This window comes from Loxodonta africana, chromosome 23 (genome assembly GCF_030014295.1).
Source record: "Loxodonta africana isolate mLoxAfr1 chromosome 23, mLoxAfr1.hap2, whole genome shotgun sequence".
In the NCBI taxonomy this organism is placed as follows: Eukaryota; Metazoa; Chordata; class Mammalia; order Proboscidea; family Elephantidae; genus Loxodonta; species Loxodonta africana.
This window is the reverse complement of record NC_087364.1, coordinates 19,496,522-19,513,718: the sequence shown is the minus strand read 5'-3', so window position 1 is coordinate 19,513,718 and position 17,197 is coordinate 19,496,522. Positions and strand designations below refer to the sequence as shown.

General features: G+C 42.2%; 1 protein-coding gene across 10 annotated transcripts in view; it reads right to left on the bottom strand.

The window, feature by feature from the left end:
- Window positions 1–17,197, bottom strand: part of FLT3 (fms related receptor tyrosine kinase 3) — a 123,245-nt gene that overhangs the window by 70,765 nt on the left and 35,283 nt on the right. For 7 of the 10 annotated variants that reach the window (XM_064275309.1, XM_064275306.1, XM_064275308.1 and 4 more), the window contains exons 3-8: window positions 15,955–16,157; window positions 12,206–12,321; window positions 3,687–3,816; window positions 1,065–1,192; window positions 403–542; window positions 152–305 (exon numbers count right to left, since the gene is read on the bottom strand). In XM_064275309.1, the coding sequence (XP_064131379.1) occupies window positions 152–305; window positions 403–542; window positions 1,065–1,192; window positions 3,687–3,816; window positions 12,206–12,321; window positions 15,955–16,157 (871 nt within the window). Of the gene's footprint in view, window positions 1–151; window positions 306–402; window positions 543–1,064; window positions 1,193–3,686; window positions 3,817–12,205; window positions 12,322–13,086; window positions 15,899–15,954; window positions 16,158–17,197 lie in introns of those variants that run through there. The other 3 variants (XM_064275310.1, XM_064275311.1, XM_064275313.1) reach the window with 3 other exon arrangements.

Sequence of the window (17,197 nt, the reverse complement as noted above, 5' to 3'; positions counted from 1 at the left end):
ACTTACATCTGGAAAGCTATTCTAATTCAGTTTTTTTTCAGCTCTTTGATACTAACAGTATATTGAAATTAGAATTTACAGTACATACCTCACATTCCACAATAAAGTAACTAAAAATATGGATAAAGATTGCGTTAGCAGCCTGCATTACCTACGATGGTAACCAAAGTTGATTTACTGGGATGCTCTGAAGAGGAACAAGTGTAGGGTCCAGTGTCGTTTCTTCCCACTGATGATACAAAAGCAAACAGAATCCGTATCATAGTTCTGTTTGTTGAATAGGTACTCATCTCAAAGTAGCTGTCCTAGGTTTTAATGAAACAGAGTTTGAATTTAATGTTTTCAACCTATACTACTATTTCATTGTTCCTGTCTTATCAGAACGCAAACTTGTCATATTACCTCTGTTAGTGTTTTGTTTCCTAATTCCCATTTCAGCTCGAATCTGTGGTTTATATAAACAGCTTTGCATCTTATCCACAACGGCTCCCCCACTTTGAGAAATAGTTGCGGCAGTGTTGTCTGAGGGGTGTTATTTAGATCTAGACGATGAAAACATCCCAAGTGAGAAACAGAGCGGTGTTTCCTCATCACAAAATATACCCTGAACTTTTAAAGAGCAAAGATTTTGACTTCGTCTCAAATGTTACTAAGCACATTCGTAAATGAATCTTTTAGGGGCTGACTACTTTTAAAGCAAAAAAGTCAATCATTTACAGAATCTATAAACTGATATTTAAAATGATCTAAAGGAACTACAGAATTTTTTCTTTTTTTTAAAATTTTATTGTGTTTTAAGTGAAAGTTTACAGTTCAAGTTAGTTTCTCATTCAAAAATTTATACACATATTGTTTTGTGACATAGGTTGCAATTCCAGCAATGTGACAGCACTCTCCCCCTTTCCACCCTGGGATTCTCCACATCCATTCATCCAGTTTTCCTCTCCCTTCAGGAACTACAGAATTTCTGAAGTTGAACAGATTATCTAGGCAGTTATTATTAGCCCCAGATAGTTTAAAGTAACAGATGCTGAAAATAAAAGAATGTTGTGTTATAGTGTTACCTATTGTGAACAGCTTGGTACACTCCCTGCCCAATTCATTTTTCGCACAGCATCTTATGTCTGTCCCAAATAATTCATGAAGAACCTTCTCCTCCTTTTTAACAACAGCTGGACTTTCTTCTTTACAGCTGCAATTAGAAAATGAATGCCATTTGACTAGAACTTGTTTTCAAATTACAAGTGAACGTTCAGGAGAAGAACACAGTTAAAGATTCTAGGGCTGGCTTTCAGGGAGCAAAGCAAAGAACAGGTTAAAAGATAAACCCAAATCTACAGTTTCAGCAAAAGGGTTCATAAGGGAATGGAGTTGTTACTTACGATCTCAACCAATTAGAATAACACAAGAGAGAATTATGTAATAAAACTCTTGGAAGATTTATATGTTTGGTAACCTCTTTTTGTTTTTTTTTTAAGAAAAAGAAAGAATTGAGAAAGGAAACAAAAAGAAAAGAAAAAGAGAGAGAGGAGGAAAAAAAAAAAAGGAAAATCGTGACTGGGTTTGAATGAGCTTAACCAGGTAGGTGTCTTTTTCTTTGAAGCACAGAAGAGACAACCAGTGAGAGGGAGAGAGGCTAAAGTTACAAAAGTCGCCAAAGTTCCACACCAAATAGAGGAGGAATCCGAGGCATCACTAATGAGGGAAGACGGCCTGCCAAGAAATGCCGGTATTCAACTGGACAACACAACTCCCCCCGCCTTCGCAGAAAGTGGATGTTGAATTCTAATGAGTTTCCCCAAACATCCCCTTTGCCACAGCAAATACCGGTTTGGGAGCCTGTACAGACTCACTCATCTTCTCTCTTTACCATCTTGTTTTTGTTGTTAGGTGCCGTCGAGTCAATTTCGACTCAGCGACCCCATTGTGGCAGAGTAGAGCTGCCCCCTAAGGTTTCTTAGGTTGTTATCTTTACAGGAGCAAATCACCAGGTCTTTCTCCCTCAGAGCCACTGGGTGGGTTCGAACCACTAACCTTTCTGTTAACAGGCGAGCACTTAATTGTTTCACCACCAGGGCTCCTCCTTGGGCTCCTCCTTTATCACCTTAGTCAAGTATACTATTTGCTTTTTTTATGCATCATCCCTTGAGTTATTGTTTCTTATTACAAGACAACAGCAATTGGGTTCATTATAGAAATTATGGAAAAGACAAAAAAAAAAAAAAAAGCTCAAAAGAATTTTAAATCCCCCGTGTTCCCTCTACCCCGAAATAACAACTGTTATCATTTCGGTGTGTAACTTCCTTTTTTATAAAACCTATTACACACATATCAACGAGATGGATTGACACAGCAGCTGCAACTATGGGCCCAGGCGACACGATTGTGAGGACGGCTCAGGACCCGGCAGAGTTTTGTTCTGTTGTACACAGTGTCACTGGGAGTGCAGCTGGCTTGACAACACCTAACAACAACCTCTACGTGCAATCTCTTTTTCTTCTGAAATTTGGGATCACATTCACATCATTTGGTAAGCTGGTTTTCACTTTTTTCCTCCTTCTATCTAGTCCAATTTTCAATAGAAGTTGTCTCGTAAATTTGAATGAGTTCAAACTGCCCCAATTCTCACTTGAAGGCACCTTAGCTATGGCACATACAAATAATAAAAGTAAGCATTTATACTGTACTTACTATCTGCCAAGCAGCGTTCTATGTGCTTTACATGTATTAATTCGTTTAATCCTCATGTTGTTGTGTGCTGTCAAGCAGATTCCAACTCGTAGTGACCCTACAGGACAGAGTAGAACTGCCCCATAGGGTTTCCTGGGCTGTAATCTCTACGGGAAGGAACACTGGTAGTACAATGGTTAAGCACTTGGCTGCTAACCAACGGGTCTGCAGTTTGAACCCACCAGTTGCTCCTCAGGAAGAAAGACCTGTCCATCTGCTTCCATAAAGATTACCACCTTGGAAACCCTATGGGGCAGTTCTACTCTGTCCTGTAGGGTCACTTTGAGTCGGAATGGTCTCAATGGCAATGTTTTATTTGTTTGCAGTCTTTATGGGGCAGATCACCAGTTCTCAAGGAACAGCCGAACTTTTGGTTAGCAGCCTAGTGTTTAACCACTCAACCACCAGGGTTCCTTGTTTAATCATCATAACAATTCTGTAAGACAAATGCTATTACGATCCCCTTTCTGTTGTGTGGCACAGAGAGGTTAAGCAGCTTGCCCAAGGCCCCACAACTAATAAGGAAATCAGGGTTCAAACCTAGGCTGTCTTGCTCTAGATTTTATATCCTTAAACCATCATATTAAACTGCTTTTTCAGGATAATCAGAAAATCACAAATTAAACATTTATTCACAGTGAATTGCTTACTCATAAGGGAATTATCATCTAAAATCAGATTAAAAGGGCTTTTATTTGCATAGTACAATGTTCAGGGATGACCCTGCTATTGAGTAGATGAAATTTGAGGAGCTCCCAAAAGCTGCCTTACTAAAAATTCCCCATCATCCTCTCTGTAAAAAGCCCACAGTAGTCATTCTTAAAGTTTAAGAAGCCAAAGTGTCCTGTTTAAATGGGAATAAATTCAATCTTACATACAGTATGATGTCAACTATATTAGAAAAGGACCAAAAAAGTAAAATAATAATAGCAGTTCTCCTTATACACACATCATACCTTTCACTCTGTGAATTGCAAAACACCCATTCCACCACCGGTTCTGGAATGCTCTCAGATATGCAGAGTAGCGCATCTTGATTTTCCATTTTCCTGAAGTAAGGTCTTCTTAATGTATAAATTGGTGTATCTAAAGCAGCATAAATTATTAACATTTTAATATTTTAAAAATCACAGCTTAGCAGCAAAACAAATATCCTACATCATCAAGAAAAGTTAATCTTTTATACTGCAGCAGTGTCTCCTGCCCTCCCTCACCCCACCTCCAATATATTTAATTCAACTCTGGCTGAAATGCCAACTTTCACATTTGTCCAGGTGTTTTGAGTGTTTCACAAATCTTTAGATAACTAAAATAAGTGGCACGAAGCCATGTGAGAATACAAATATTGATACGTATAAGAAAAGGAAAGCTAATAACAGCATCTAGTTTAAAACTCAAACTTAACATATAGTTGAAAACTCAGCTTTCGTCCCATAATTCTACTTGGAACTAAGCAGGAATATACTGAGACTTAGAAACGCAGAAACACAGTAGGATGGAGTTGGGGTTGGAAGAGAATTTAGGGTCACTTACAGTTTGGACCCTCATCATCCTGTACCCCACCCCCCACTCCCACCTGCTGAGCCCCCACCCCAGGCTCCATCTGTCCCCCTCGATCATGCTTAACATACACCCTTCTCCTGCTTGGACCTCTCCAGGGACAGAAGTTCCCTGCACCCCACGGCAGAGCGTTCCATTTTTCCACACAATATTTTTCTGGTTTTATTTTGTGTTTTACTTAGAGAACATTTCCTTATACTGAATTTCAGTCCTCTTCCTTACAATTAACTTTGTTTTTAAAAGTATGTAGTATTTGATATATATCTATACAAAAGAATATATGAAGCATACATTTTGAAACATAATAATAAAAACAAATACCCACGTACCCACTATCCAGCTTAATGGCTGGAGTGTTAGTAAATACTGGTGAATCTCCTTCTGGGCTCCTCTCCATCTCTCAATCCTAGGTAACTCATACACTGAATTTTGTATTTATCATTTCTGTGCTATTAAAAATAGTTTCACCACATACATATGTGTCATTAAACAATATATTGATTAATTTTGTTGTCTGTGAGTTTTAAAATATGCTATCACTCTTTGACGTCTTCTACAACTTGGTTTTTTCTTCCAACCTTATGTTTTTAAGATTCACCCATGGCTTTGCGTGTAGCTATAGTTTATTAGGAAACACTGGTGGCGTAGTGGTTAAGTGCTACAGCTGCGAGCCAAAGGGTCAGCAGTTTGAATCCACCAGGCGCTCCTTGGGAACTCTATGGGGCAGATCTACCCTGTCCTACAGGGTTGCTATGAGTCGGAATCGACTCAACAGCACCGGGTTGGGTTTTATAGTTTATTCAGGAGCTCTGGTGGTGCAGTGGTTAAGAGCTTGGCTGCTAATCAAAGGGTCGACAGTTCAAATCCACCAGCCACTCCTTGGAAACCCTGTAGGGCAGTTCTACTCTGTTATATAGGGTCACTATGAGTTGAAATCGACTCAACAGGACACAGCAACAACATAGTTCACTCAGAGTCCCAGAGTGGCACCAACGGTTAAGTGTTCAACTACTAACTGAAAGGTTGGCGGTTTGAATCCACCCAGAGGCACCTTGGAAGAAAGGCCTGGAGATCTGCTTCCAAAAAGTCACAGCCTTGAAAACCACAGAGAGTGCAGTTCTACTCTGCAACACATGGGGTCGCCATGAGTCAAAATCTACTGGTTTTATAGTTCATCCATTTTTTAAAAATAGACTATTTTTTTGAAAAGTTATAGGTTTACAGAGAAATTGTGCAGAAAGTACAGAGAGTCCCCATATACTCCCTCTACCCACTGTATACTCTTTCTCCTATGGTTAACATCTTGTATTCCATCCACATGGTACGTTCATTTCCAGGACGAACCAACACTGACACATTATGATTAACTAAAAGGTGCCCTGGTGGCACAACGGTTACGAGTTCAGCTACTAACTGAGAGGTGAGTGGTTCGAAACCCTCCCAGCAGCTTCATGGGAGAAAAGACCTGGCGGTGATCTGTCCTTTAAAGATTACAGCCTAGGAAGCCCTGTGGGACAATTCTACTCTGTCATATGGGGTCACCTGGAGTCGAGAATCAGCTCAATGGCCCCTAACAACAACATTATTAACTAAAAGTCCATGGTTCACTTTCCCGAAGCCAACTTTTCAGACAGGGATTGGACTGGACTATAAGACAGAGAATGATACTGGTGAGGACTGGGCTTCTTGGATCAAGTAGACACGTGAGACTATGTGCGTAGCTCCTATCTGGAGGGGAGCTGTGAAAGCCAAGGGGGATAGAGCCTGGCTGAATGGACATGGAAACGCAGGGTGGAGAGGAGTGTGCTGTCTCATTAGGGGGAGAGCAGCTAGGAGTATATATACCCGGGGGGAAAAAAAAAGAAAGGAATATATATAGCAAGGTGTATAAAAGAGACTGACTTGATTTGTAAACTTTCACTTAAAGCACAATTAAAAAAAAAATCCATGGCTTACACTAGGGTTCACTCTTTGTGTTGTACACTCTTATGGATTTTGACAAATGCATAATGTCACGTATCCAGTTTAGATCGTGACATAATTTTCCATTTTCTTGCAGTGGACATTTGGGTTGTTTCAAATTTCTTGTGTTATTAACTACAGTGCTATGAGCGTTCGGTACATGTCTCCTGAGGCACAGGTACCACAGTGTCTCCCTAATAACATACCTAGGAGTGGAACTGTTAGTTTATATGGTAGGAGCAAGTTCAGCTTTACATGATGGTAATCTGTTTTCCAAAGTAGTTACACTAATTTACACAGCATGATATGAAAGTTCTCACCGCTCTACATATTCACCAAGACGTTGACATTTTCGCCAATCTAACGGGTATAACATGGTATCTCACTGGTATCTTAATTTGCACTTCTCTGATGAGTCGGAATCGACTCGATAGCACTGGGGTTGGGGATTTCTAATGAGGTTATAACCTTTCGACAGCGTTACTGATCACTTAAATCTCCTGTTCTAAAAATGAAACGCCTGCTCGTGTCTCTTGCTCATTGTTCTATTGGGTTTTTCTCTCTTAATGATTTATAGAAGCTCTTCACATATGATGACTACTAGTCCTTTGTTTATTAGGTGTATTACAAGTATCTGTTCCCATTTTGTGGTTTTTACTTTCTCTCTTGTAATGTCTAACCACTGGACCCAATTCTACCCTCCAGAACAATTAAAAAGAAACTCTGACTTTGTTTGCACACATCGCTGTTGTTGTTGATGTTAGGTGCTGTGGAGTCGATTCCAGCTCACAGCGACCCCACATGACAGAGTAGAACTTCCTCATAGAATTTCGTAGGCTGTACTCTTTACAAGAAAGGAGCCCCGGTGGTGCAGTGGTTAAGTTCTTAGCTGCTAACTGAAAGGTCGGTGGTGGGTCAACCCCACCGGCCACTCCCTGGGAGAAAGATATGGCTGTCTTCTTCCATACCTTGGAAACCCTATCAGGCAGTTCTACTCTGTTCTATAGGGTTGCTGTGAGTCAGAATCGACTCCATGACAATGGGTTTGATTTTTGGTTTAATCTTTATGGGAGCAGATCACCAGGTTTCTTCTCCTGTGGAGCCACGGGTGGGTTTGAAATGCCAACCTTCAAACCCTTTGAATATTTAAAATCAGACACTGAAGTCGAGGGAGATCCTTACCATCCGGGGTACTTGAACTAGTTAGCCCGGGTTTCCTGATTCACATCCGGGAAGAATTTCCTCTACATCACACTGCAGTCCATCTTCCCTTCTCCTCACAACACTTTCTTCTCTATGCTACACAGTCCCAATCCCTGCACTTGCTCCTACTGGAATGAATTCCAAGTTCTTCACTATCCTTGTTGCTCTATTTTGTCATTACTATTTGGAAAAAATGCAGAATGGAAATAATAATCTGCTATTAATTTCCCGAATCTAGATTATAAGGAGCCCCGGTGATGCAGTGGTTAAGCTCTTGGCTGCTAACAGAAAGGTTGGTAGTTCGAACTACTCCACAGGAGAAAGACGTGGCAGTCTGCTTCAGTAAAGGTTACAGTCTTGGTGAGTAGCATCTGGGGTCTTAAAAGCTTAAAGTGGCCATCTAAGATACAACTATTGGTCTCTTCTCATCCAGAACAAAGGAGAGTGAAGAAAACCAAAGACTCAAGGGAGCAATTGGTCCAACAGACTAATGGACCACATAAACCACACCCCACACGACCCTGAGGCCAGAAGAAGAACTACCGACTGCTCTGACTGGGATCACAACAGAGGGTCCCAGACAGAGCGGGAGAAAAATTGTAGAACAAAAAATCAAATTCACAAAAAAGACCAGACGTACTGGTCTGACAGAGACTGGAGAAACCCCCAAGACAACGGTCCTAAGCCACTCTTCTGAATTGAAACTGAAGCCATTCATGCAGACCATGACAGGCCCATAAAATAAACAATAACACCGGAGAGGAACCTGCTCCTTAGAACAATCAACCATTCAAGATCAAAAGGGCAACATCTGCCCAAAAACAAAGATGATAAGACAGGAAACCAAAACCAAGCCCGTTGCAGTCCAGTCAATTCCAACTCATAGTGACCCTACAGGACAGAGTAGAACTGCCTCCATCGAGTTTCCAAGGAGCGCCTGGTGGATTTGAACTGCCAACCCTTTGGATTAGCAGCCATAGCACTTAACCACTATGCCACCAGGGTTTCTGATACGACAGGAAGGGGTAGAAAATCAGGACAAAAGGAAATGGGGAACCTAGGGCGGAAAGGGGGAGAGTGCTGACAGTGTGGGGAATGCAAGCGATGTCATGGAACACTTTGTGTACAAATTACCGAACGGGAAACTAATTTGGTCTGTAAGCTTTCACCCAACGCACAATTAAACAAAAAGATTGCGGCCTTGGAAACCCTATGGGGTAGCTCTCTTCAGTCCTCTAGGGGCGCTCTGAGTCAGAGCCAACTCAATAGCAACAGGTTTTCTATGCATTACACATTCATACAAGGCTAAACTTTACTCTTTTAGGAAGCATGTCATAAAACATACTGTTGGTGAAATACTGAACTTGTGGTTCACTAAACCCTTTATCCTTTTTCACATCGACTGTGCCCAAATCTCCTGCATCTGATTTTTTGAACCTCACCACCCAGCAAAATGCTACAAATTTGTTAGAGTTTACTTGAGTGATTACTGTTGTACTTTGATATGTAAATCTTAAATGGAAGGAGGACACACTAAATATATTAGAATAGAGACACATCAGATGCTCACTTACGTTATAAAAATTAAAATATAAACACATGGCCAAAGTGAGAGAATGTGTGTGAGAGAGAGAAAGAGAGACCGAGAGAGAGAGAGAGAGAAGGAGATCTTTATCCTTTCCAACCTGAGCACATATGTACTGTCCCACAGAGGTGGGAGCCAGAGGGTGGGTGGGAATGGAGAACAAGGTCAAACTCAAAGAACAACAATGGATAATTCTTGGATTTTGAGCTTATAGGGCTATGGTCCTATCAATTTCGGAGTAACTGAGGGCTTTTCAGAACTAAGTTTGACTAGTTGTGACTTTGCCTGATTTTTGTCATACTGGGCAACTGCAGAACCTAACACCCCCTCCCAAACCCAGTAAGATGACACTTCTGGGAATCCCACTGGCCACTTGCATTTTCTTCTATTGCTAGATCGGACTGCAAGACCACTTGTTTTCTTTCAAGAGCCAGTGCAGTGTGGTGCAGAAAGTGTAGATCTGGGTTTAAATCTCCTCCACGCTGTGCAAATGACCACACCTTTCAGAGGATCTACTTCCTCGCCTCTGTAAATGCCGGACTGTTGTCAAGCTCCGAGATGATACAGGAGAGGCAAGTAACCAGTTCCTGCGACTCATGGAGACCCCGCGTATGTCAGAGTGGAAGTGTGCTCCACAGGGTTTCCAGTAGCTGATTTTTCAGAAGGAGATCACCAGGACTTTCTTCCAAAGCACCTCTAGGTCCAGCCTTTTCCTTAGCAGCCGAGCTTGTTAACTGTTTGCACCACTCAGGGACCCCACAGGAAGAGGGCCCCTCTGTAGGCTGGATGTACACACACTACAGCCCAGCTTTGTGTCACTGATAAGGAGGAGGGGCATCTGGCAAATTGTACTCACTAGTGTGTAGCCAGGAAGCCTAATTTAAAATTGCATAAACCCAGACTTTTTGGAGCACACCTGTGGCTCTAAGATGCACAAGGACCTAAATGTATCCATCCACTTCTGATATTTGTTGAGTCACTTAAGGTAAAGCAGGATGTTTAGCAGTACTACGAAGTCTGTGCAAACGCTAGGCCTGGGCACAGCTGGGACCACGTGGGTTTGGAGCCAGAAAACACATACACCTGGTGCACACACCTGGTAATTCTGCCCGCTGCACAGCTGCTTCCCTTGGTAAGAACATTTGGATTGTTCCGTATGGTTTCCACAGTGATCTGGCATTCTTATAGACCTGCGCTATCCAATACAGTACCCACTAGCTACGTGTGGTTACTTACATTTAAGTTTTAAATAATTAAAAAGAAATAAAATTTTAAATTTGGTTTCTCAGTCATACTAGCCACATTTCAAATGTGCAGTAGCTGCATGTGGCCTACCCATTACCCGTTGCTGTGGCGCCAATTCCAACTCATAGCGACCCCCACGTGACAGAGCACAACTGCCCCAGAGGGTTTCAAAGCTGTAATCTTTACAGAACCAGTCTGCCACAGCTTTCTCCCACACAGTGGCTGGTGGGTTCGTACCACTGACCTTTCAGTTAGCAGTCAAGTGCTTAACCACTGCACCACTAGAGCTGCTTGCATGTGGCTTAGTGGCTACTACATCAGACAACACAGACATAGACAGTTTTATCATCTCAGAAAGGTTTTTTTTTTGTAGGGGGGTTCCATCTGAAGTTTATTTCCTTATCTATACAATGAACATAATTCCTGCCTCATAGGGTTTTTATTTATTTTTGGATGAAAGTATACGCAACCAAAGATACACCATTTCAACAACTTCTACATGTACAATTCAGTGACGTGGGTTATATTCTTGAAGATGTGCTACCGTTCTTGCCATCCTTTTGCACATTATTCCACCACCAGTATCTTAAACTCACTGTTCCCTAAGTTTCTCATCTAACCTTTCGAGTTGCTGTTGTCAATTTGATCTCACATAGATAATTCTTTAAAAGAGCACAATGCTCAAAGCAAACGTACTTTACTAATTAGGATAAGCTATATTTTGGTTCAAAGAAGGCTTCAGCGGATAGTTTTGATTTAAGGTTTAAAGTTTAAAGACTATTTCAGGGCAATAGTTTTGGGGGTTCATCCAGCCTCAGTGGCTCTGGAAAGTCTGGATTCCACCGATATTTCAGAAAGTTTTATTGGACAGCACTGAGACCTTAGAATCCCACAAAACATGTATTTTTAGTCCCATTTTATAGATAAGGAAATTGAGGCTAAGAGAGATTAAGTGATCTGCCAAAGGTGCCAGTATCAGATCAAGAATTAGAACCCAGGAAACAAAGCCTCAGAAAAGAAACTAGTCTACAGAGCTAACAGCCTACACAAGTCACAGTCCCATCTGCCCTGGGACCAGAAGAAATAGACGGTGCCTGTCTTCTACTACCAACCATTCTGATCAGGGCCACGACAGATGAACTCTGATAGAATGGGAGAAAAACATGGAACAGAACTCAAATTCTTAAAAAGTTCAGACTTACAGGACTAGTTGAGACTAGGGGACTCCCTGAGACTATCGCCCTGAGATGCTCTTTAAATCTTAAACTGAAACTATCCCCTGAGGTCACCTTTTAGCAAAATAACAGATTGGCATACAAAATAAAGGACATTACCCGTGGGCATGGCGCTCCATTAAAATAACCATCTACATGAGACCAAAATGTCAACAATTACCCTAAAGCAAAGATAAGAAAATAAGGGGGCAGGGAAACTAGAGTACTGGAAACCGAACAACCAGAACACAATTAAAGAAAATGTTGGCACATTGTGAAAAATGTAACTAATGTCACTGAATGATTCGTGGAGAAATTGTCAAATGGGAGCCCAATTTACTGGGTAAACTTTCACCAAAAACACAATAATATATCATTTAAGAAAAATAATTAGAACCCAGGTCTTCTGACTTTAAGTCCAAAATATTTTCTGCTTCCTCCCTGGCAGCCATCGGTCAATGAAAACATGAGGGGCCTGAATAGAGGATGTCTCTAGCCCTTAACAGCACTCGCACCCTGATTGTCCATGGGCCACATCAGAGTTTCTCAACAGGCTATAAAGATGGTCAGAGTGAGAGCAATCGATTCAACCACATGTGGTACTGAGGGAAGCCCACACATTGTGTCTAGAGCAGCGGGCGAAAACCAACGGCTCCTAACCCCGTCCTTGGAATATAGTGAAAACCTAGCAGCAAGCTGAACTTACTTCTTATGCTCACTGTAAACAATATTGTGTAATTGCTCGCTTCACTCTGAATAAAAAGCAGGTATTCTCCAGCCTCGGTTTCTGTCATTTTCAAAATGACCATGGAAACAACTCCTCTGCAAAACAGGAAAGAGAACTTGTCATTTTGGAATATTTGTGGAACTAGAAACATAGAATTTCGCACTGAGTCAGAAGGCTGGCTCCGCGGCCCCCGCGCTCAGTCTCTGTGCGCCCAGGGCTGCCCTGTGGAGCACGCAGCTTTGCCTACAAGGCTCAACACTCAGCCTTAGCATTGTGGGTTTGACCTTTGGCTTCTAGCCAGTCTCTGCCTTGAGCAAAGGAGCGCTCCCTTCCAGCGCTCTCACCTAACGTTCCCCATCTCCCTGGAGGGAAAACTCCCATCTGAGAATGTACAGCCCCAGGGATGAGCTCCTCTTGACAGGGGCTTACCATTCCCTTCCACAATAAAGTACCCCCCGCAATCATATTTGCCCAGTCACCCTGTCCCCAGCCGCAGTGCCCCAAGTGCAGAACCAGATTGCTGTAAAAGTGAGATACACTAAGATCACAACTCACTATAGAGAATATTCTGTGTGTACGCTCTCTTTAAGGGAAAGAATTCCAGCAAAATCTGACACAAGGCATTTTCCTGTGAAGTAATAATTATCACTGACCCAGCCCATAAATGTAAGGAGAAAGATGTCTCAGTGTTCATATTTTCAATTTTTCAGATAATTGGTGAAGAAATTTGGCTTCGGGCAGTGTCTTTACAGAAACAACTTTGATGTGTATCTGGAGATACCCAATCTCTCGTTAAAGCTTAAAATATTCTCTAGTGGTATATTGAGTAATTTTGGATTTAACTTTTCTGACTTTCACACCTTTACTACTGAAAGTGTGGTCCTTCTCCAACAGAATTAGCATCACCTGGGTGGCGATAAAGATGCAGGTTCTCAGGTCCCACTCAGTCCTCTTGAGTCAGAATCTGCATTTTAACAAGATCCCCAAGCAATCAAAATGCACATTAAAATTTGAGAAGCACTGCGTCCGACGACCAAGCAGCACAGTACAGATGCTTGCAGAGGTCCCTGGGTGACACAGACAGTTTGCGCTCTAATGGTTAAAGTGCTTGGCTGCTGACTGAAAGGTCTGAAGTTCGAACCCACCCAGCAGCTCCACAGGAGATAGACCGGCAATCTGCTCTCATAAAGATGACAGCCTAGGAAACCCTATATAGGGCAGTTCTACTCTGTCTATATAGGGTCGCTGGGAGTCAAAATTGACTCCATGGCACCTGACAACAATAACAACAACACTAACCCAAAGGTTGGCGGTTCGAACCCACCCAGCGGTGCTGCAAAAGAAAGGCATAAAGATTACAGCCAAGAAAACCCTGTGGAGCAGTTCTACTCTGCACACACAGGGTCGCCATGCGTCGGAATCGACTGGATGGCAATGGGTTTGGTTGTTACTGGTGCTTGGGTTCACTCAGACGTTACGTTAGCGGGGGGTGGGGTACGTTTGATTTATGCCTGCAGATATTTTGGTGATGCACTTGGACGGAACCATTCTCTCTCCTAGTATTATTTGTGAATTTTGTGTATATCATGCAAGATTACAAGACAGTTACCAAGGCTTAGGTGTTCAGTCTGTCGGGCTACAAGTGAGTCTGAGTCCAGATATAAATTTCTGTGATTCTCTACTGTGAAAGAAGTAGCTAACAGGCTTGCTGGAGCCATGGTGACCAGATGAAACCTCCCCACCCCCCAACTATTGCCCTGAGATGATCTTTAAACCTCAACCAAAAATATCCCCCGAAGTCTTCCTTAAATCAAACAATACTCGCTTAGTTACTAAAGAATGTCTGCCTTGAGCATTATGCTCTTTTAAAGAACTATCTTAACAAAAACCAGGTCCACTGCCGTCCAGTTGATTCAGACTAGGACTCGGGATCAAATTGACCACAGCAGAAAGATTAGTCAGGAAGCTCAGAGGGCAGTAAACTTCTGTTAATGTGGGAGGAACAATTCGGAAAAGAAGGATGAGAATGGTCCCACGACTTGAAGAATGTGATCAATGTCACTGAATCGTACACGTAGAACTTCTACACGAACCACGTTTTATGGCAAGAAAATGTTGCATTGGTGTACGTTCCGCTCTGTATATTTTCAACAACAAAATTAATTATTTAAAAAAAAAAGTAGCTAAAAATGTTTTGGTACTAAGTTAACTAACTCACATGAGAACTGCAACTTTGGCTACGAACGGGGCTGCCTGCTTTAGAGCCACAAAGGCAGCCTCTCTTGGAGTGAAAAGAAACCTACTTTTCTATTTTGCTTTGGTCTCAATCCAGTGCAAACTGTTGTGGCATAAAATTTTAATAAGCTTACCAGACACTTCTTTAAGCCAAGTGTCTTCATAGTAGATTGATTTGGTTTAGCCCCAAGATAAAAGTAACTGAAAAACGGAAGTGAGTAATACGGTCTCAAAAGAGGAAAGGAAAATGTGTTCCAAGATTTAGAATGGCATTTCAAAATTATAGTCACTGTCCTGAAAATTAGCTAAGAATCTGCTTGGCTTTAAAGAAACAAATACAAAGCTGCACGCTTCAGTCATAGACAAGTTCCCCAATACAATACTTCAGTCAAGGGGCGTGTCACCCCACGTAAGTCATTTGGGTGCCATTTACTGCATTGTTCTGGAAAAGACAAGTCCTTCTCTCCTGGGGTGGGGCACGAGAAATCTCCAAAAATAAGAAAGAAAGGCAGCTTTGGAATCATCATACGGGGATTTGAATGGCCTGGGCACCTCGCCTTCCATACCTACCTACCTGGTCTCAGCAGAGGACAGGGACAACAGGGGCAGCAGTAAGCACAGACTTAGGCTTTGACATGACATGACCTGACACACAAACGTTGGCTAAGGTGTTTTTCTCCACCATGAGACCAATGATCCTCACAGGTCAGTTTCTTACTGAAATATTTTATCAATATCACATGTCCTTGCAATTCCATCCATCATGTCGTGAAACAAAGAGCTAAAACCGAATGTCCTTTCTCTAAGCTGTTTCCCAGAAAAAAAAAAAAAACTTCTTACTACTTTAACTAGATTGAGGTGGACTTTCTAACATTTTTATCTTTAGTATGACATCCAATTAAAAAAGACACTTTAAAAATCCCAAATGTTCTTTTTACTACTTTGGGTTTCCCGTTTTTCCAGACACTGCTTTCTTAGGCCCTAACTGTGTTTTTAGTTCATTACGCGATTTGAGGTAAGAGTGACAATGGACGTGGACGGCCACCTGAAAAGAAATTCCAAATGAACCATGATTTTCAGCAATAGTTTTGCTGTTGCCGGCTGCTGTCCAGGTAGCCCCCTACTCATGGTGATCCTATGAACAATGAAACAAAATGCTAACCGATCCTATACCATCCCCATGATGGGCTGTAGACCAGACTGTTTGTAATCCATAGGGTTTTCACGGCTGATTTTTGGAAGCAGATCACCAGGCCTTTCTTCCCAGTCCATTTTAGTCTGGAAGCTCCACTGGAATCTGTTCAGCATCACAGCAACACACAAGCTTCCGCTGACAGGTGGGTGGTGGCCCCACCTGAGGTACATTGGCCGGGAATGGAACCCAGGTCTCCCGCACAGGAGGTGGGAAAGCTACCACTCACCCACCAATGCCATAATATGGCAAGAAAATATTTCTCCCAAAATCCTTGTAGTTGTACATCCCCTGTTCTTACCTGTTCTGTAAATCAAAGTTTGGCTGGCAGCTCAGGAAACTGTGTTTAAAGATCCAGAGACAAGAAATGTTCCCGGGGACACTGACCATCACCTGCAGGGTAATGGACGCAGAGACATCAACTTCTACCTTGTCTGCTTCATAGATGAGCTCTGTGCTCTCGGGCCTCGGCGAGCACCCAAGGTCTTCTGCTGATCTCGACACCTACAGTGCAGAGAACGTCAACTAAGTGCATGTTTAATGCATCCTCTTTTTAGCTGGAACCATTATCAAATACATGTATTTTGTCATAATGCACATGACACCCAAGCATGTTGTGACTCCTTGAGGACACATCACTGACTGAAAATCATATTAATTATTTATTTTCTCTAAAGAAAACATAATAACTTTAGGCCACATTTCTAAAATGTTTCACACACAATAATTGTTAAGATTCATAATAAACCAAACCCGTTGCTGTTGAGTCAATTCCCACTCACAGTGATCCTGTAACTGCCCCATAGGGTTTCCTAGGCTGTAATCATCATGGGAACAGACTGCCACATCTTTCTCCCATGGAAGAGCTGTTAGGTTCAAACCAGCAACCTTTTAGATAGCAGCCACACACACTTAACCACCAGGGCTCCTTTTAAATATCTGATAAGTGCGAGACCAACCGCTGGGTACTGCAGGACTAGAAAAAAAAGACACTGACCTTGTCCTTAAAGAGTTTTGAGTCTAGTAGGAAGAAATAGGGAGTCCCTTCCTGGTAAAAATGATCAACACGCTCAGCTGCTAATCAAAAGGTTGGAGGCTCAAGTCCACCCAGAGATGCCTCAGAAGAAAGGCCTAACGATCTGTTGTTGTTGTTGGCTGACATCAAGTCGATTCTGACTCATGGTGACCCCACGTGTGCAGCGTAGAGCTGTTCCAGAGGGTTTTCAAGGCTGTGGCCTTTTCAGAAGCAGATCACCAGGACTGTCTTAAAAGATGCCTTTAGGTGGGTTCAAATCACCAAGCTTTCAGCTAATAGTCAAGAGTTTAACATTTTTCGCCACCTACGGACTCTTCCTGGTGACCTACTTCCAAAAAATCCACCATTGAAAACCCTGTGGAGCACAGCTCTACTCTGACACATATGGGGTTGCCATGAGCCTGGGTCAACTCAAGGGCAACCTGTTAGGATGAAATAACTAAAACACAAGGTGAAATACGAAGTGTCCAGAAAAAGACACCAACTGTTTTAAAAGGTAAAAATTAAG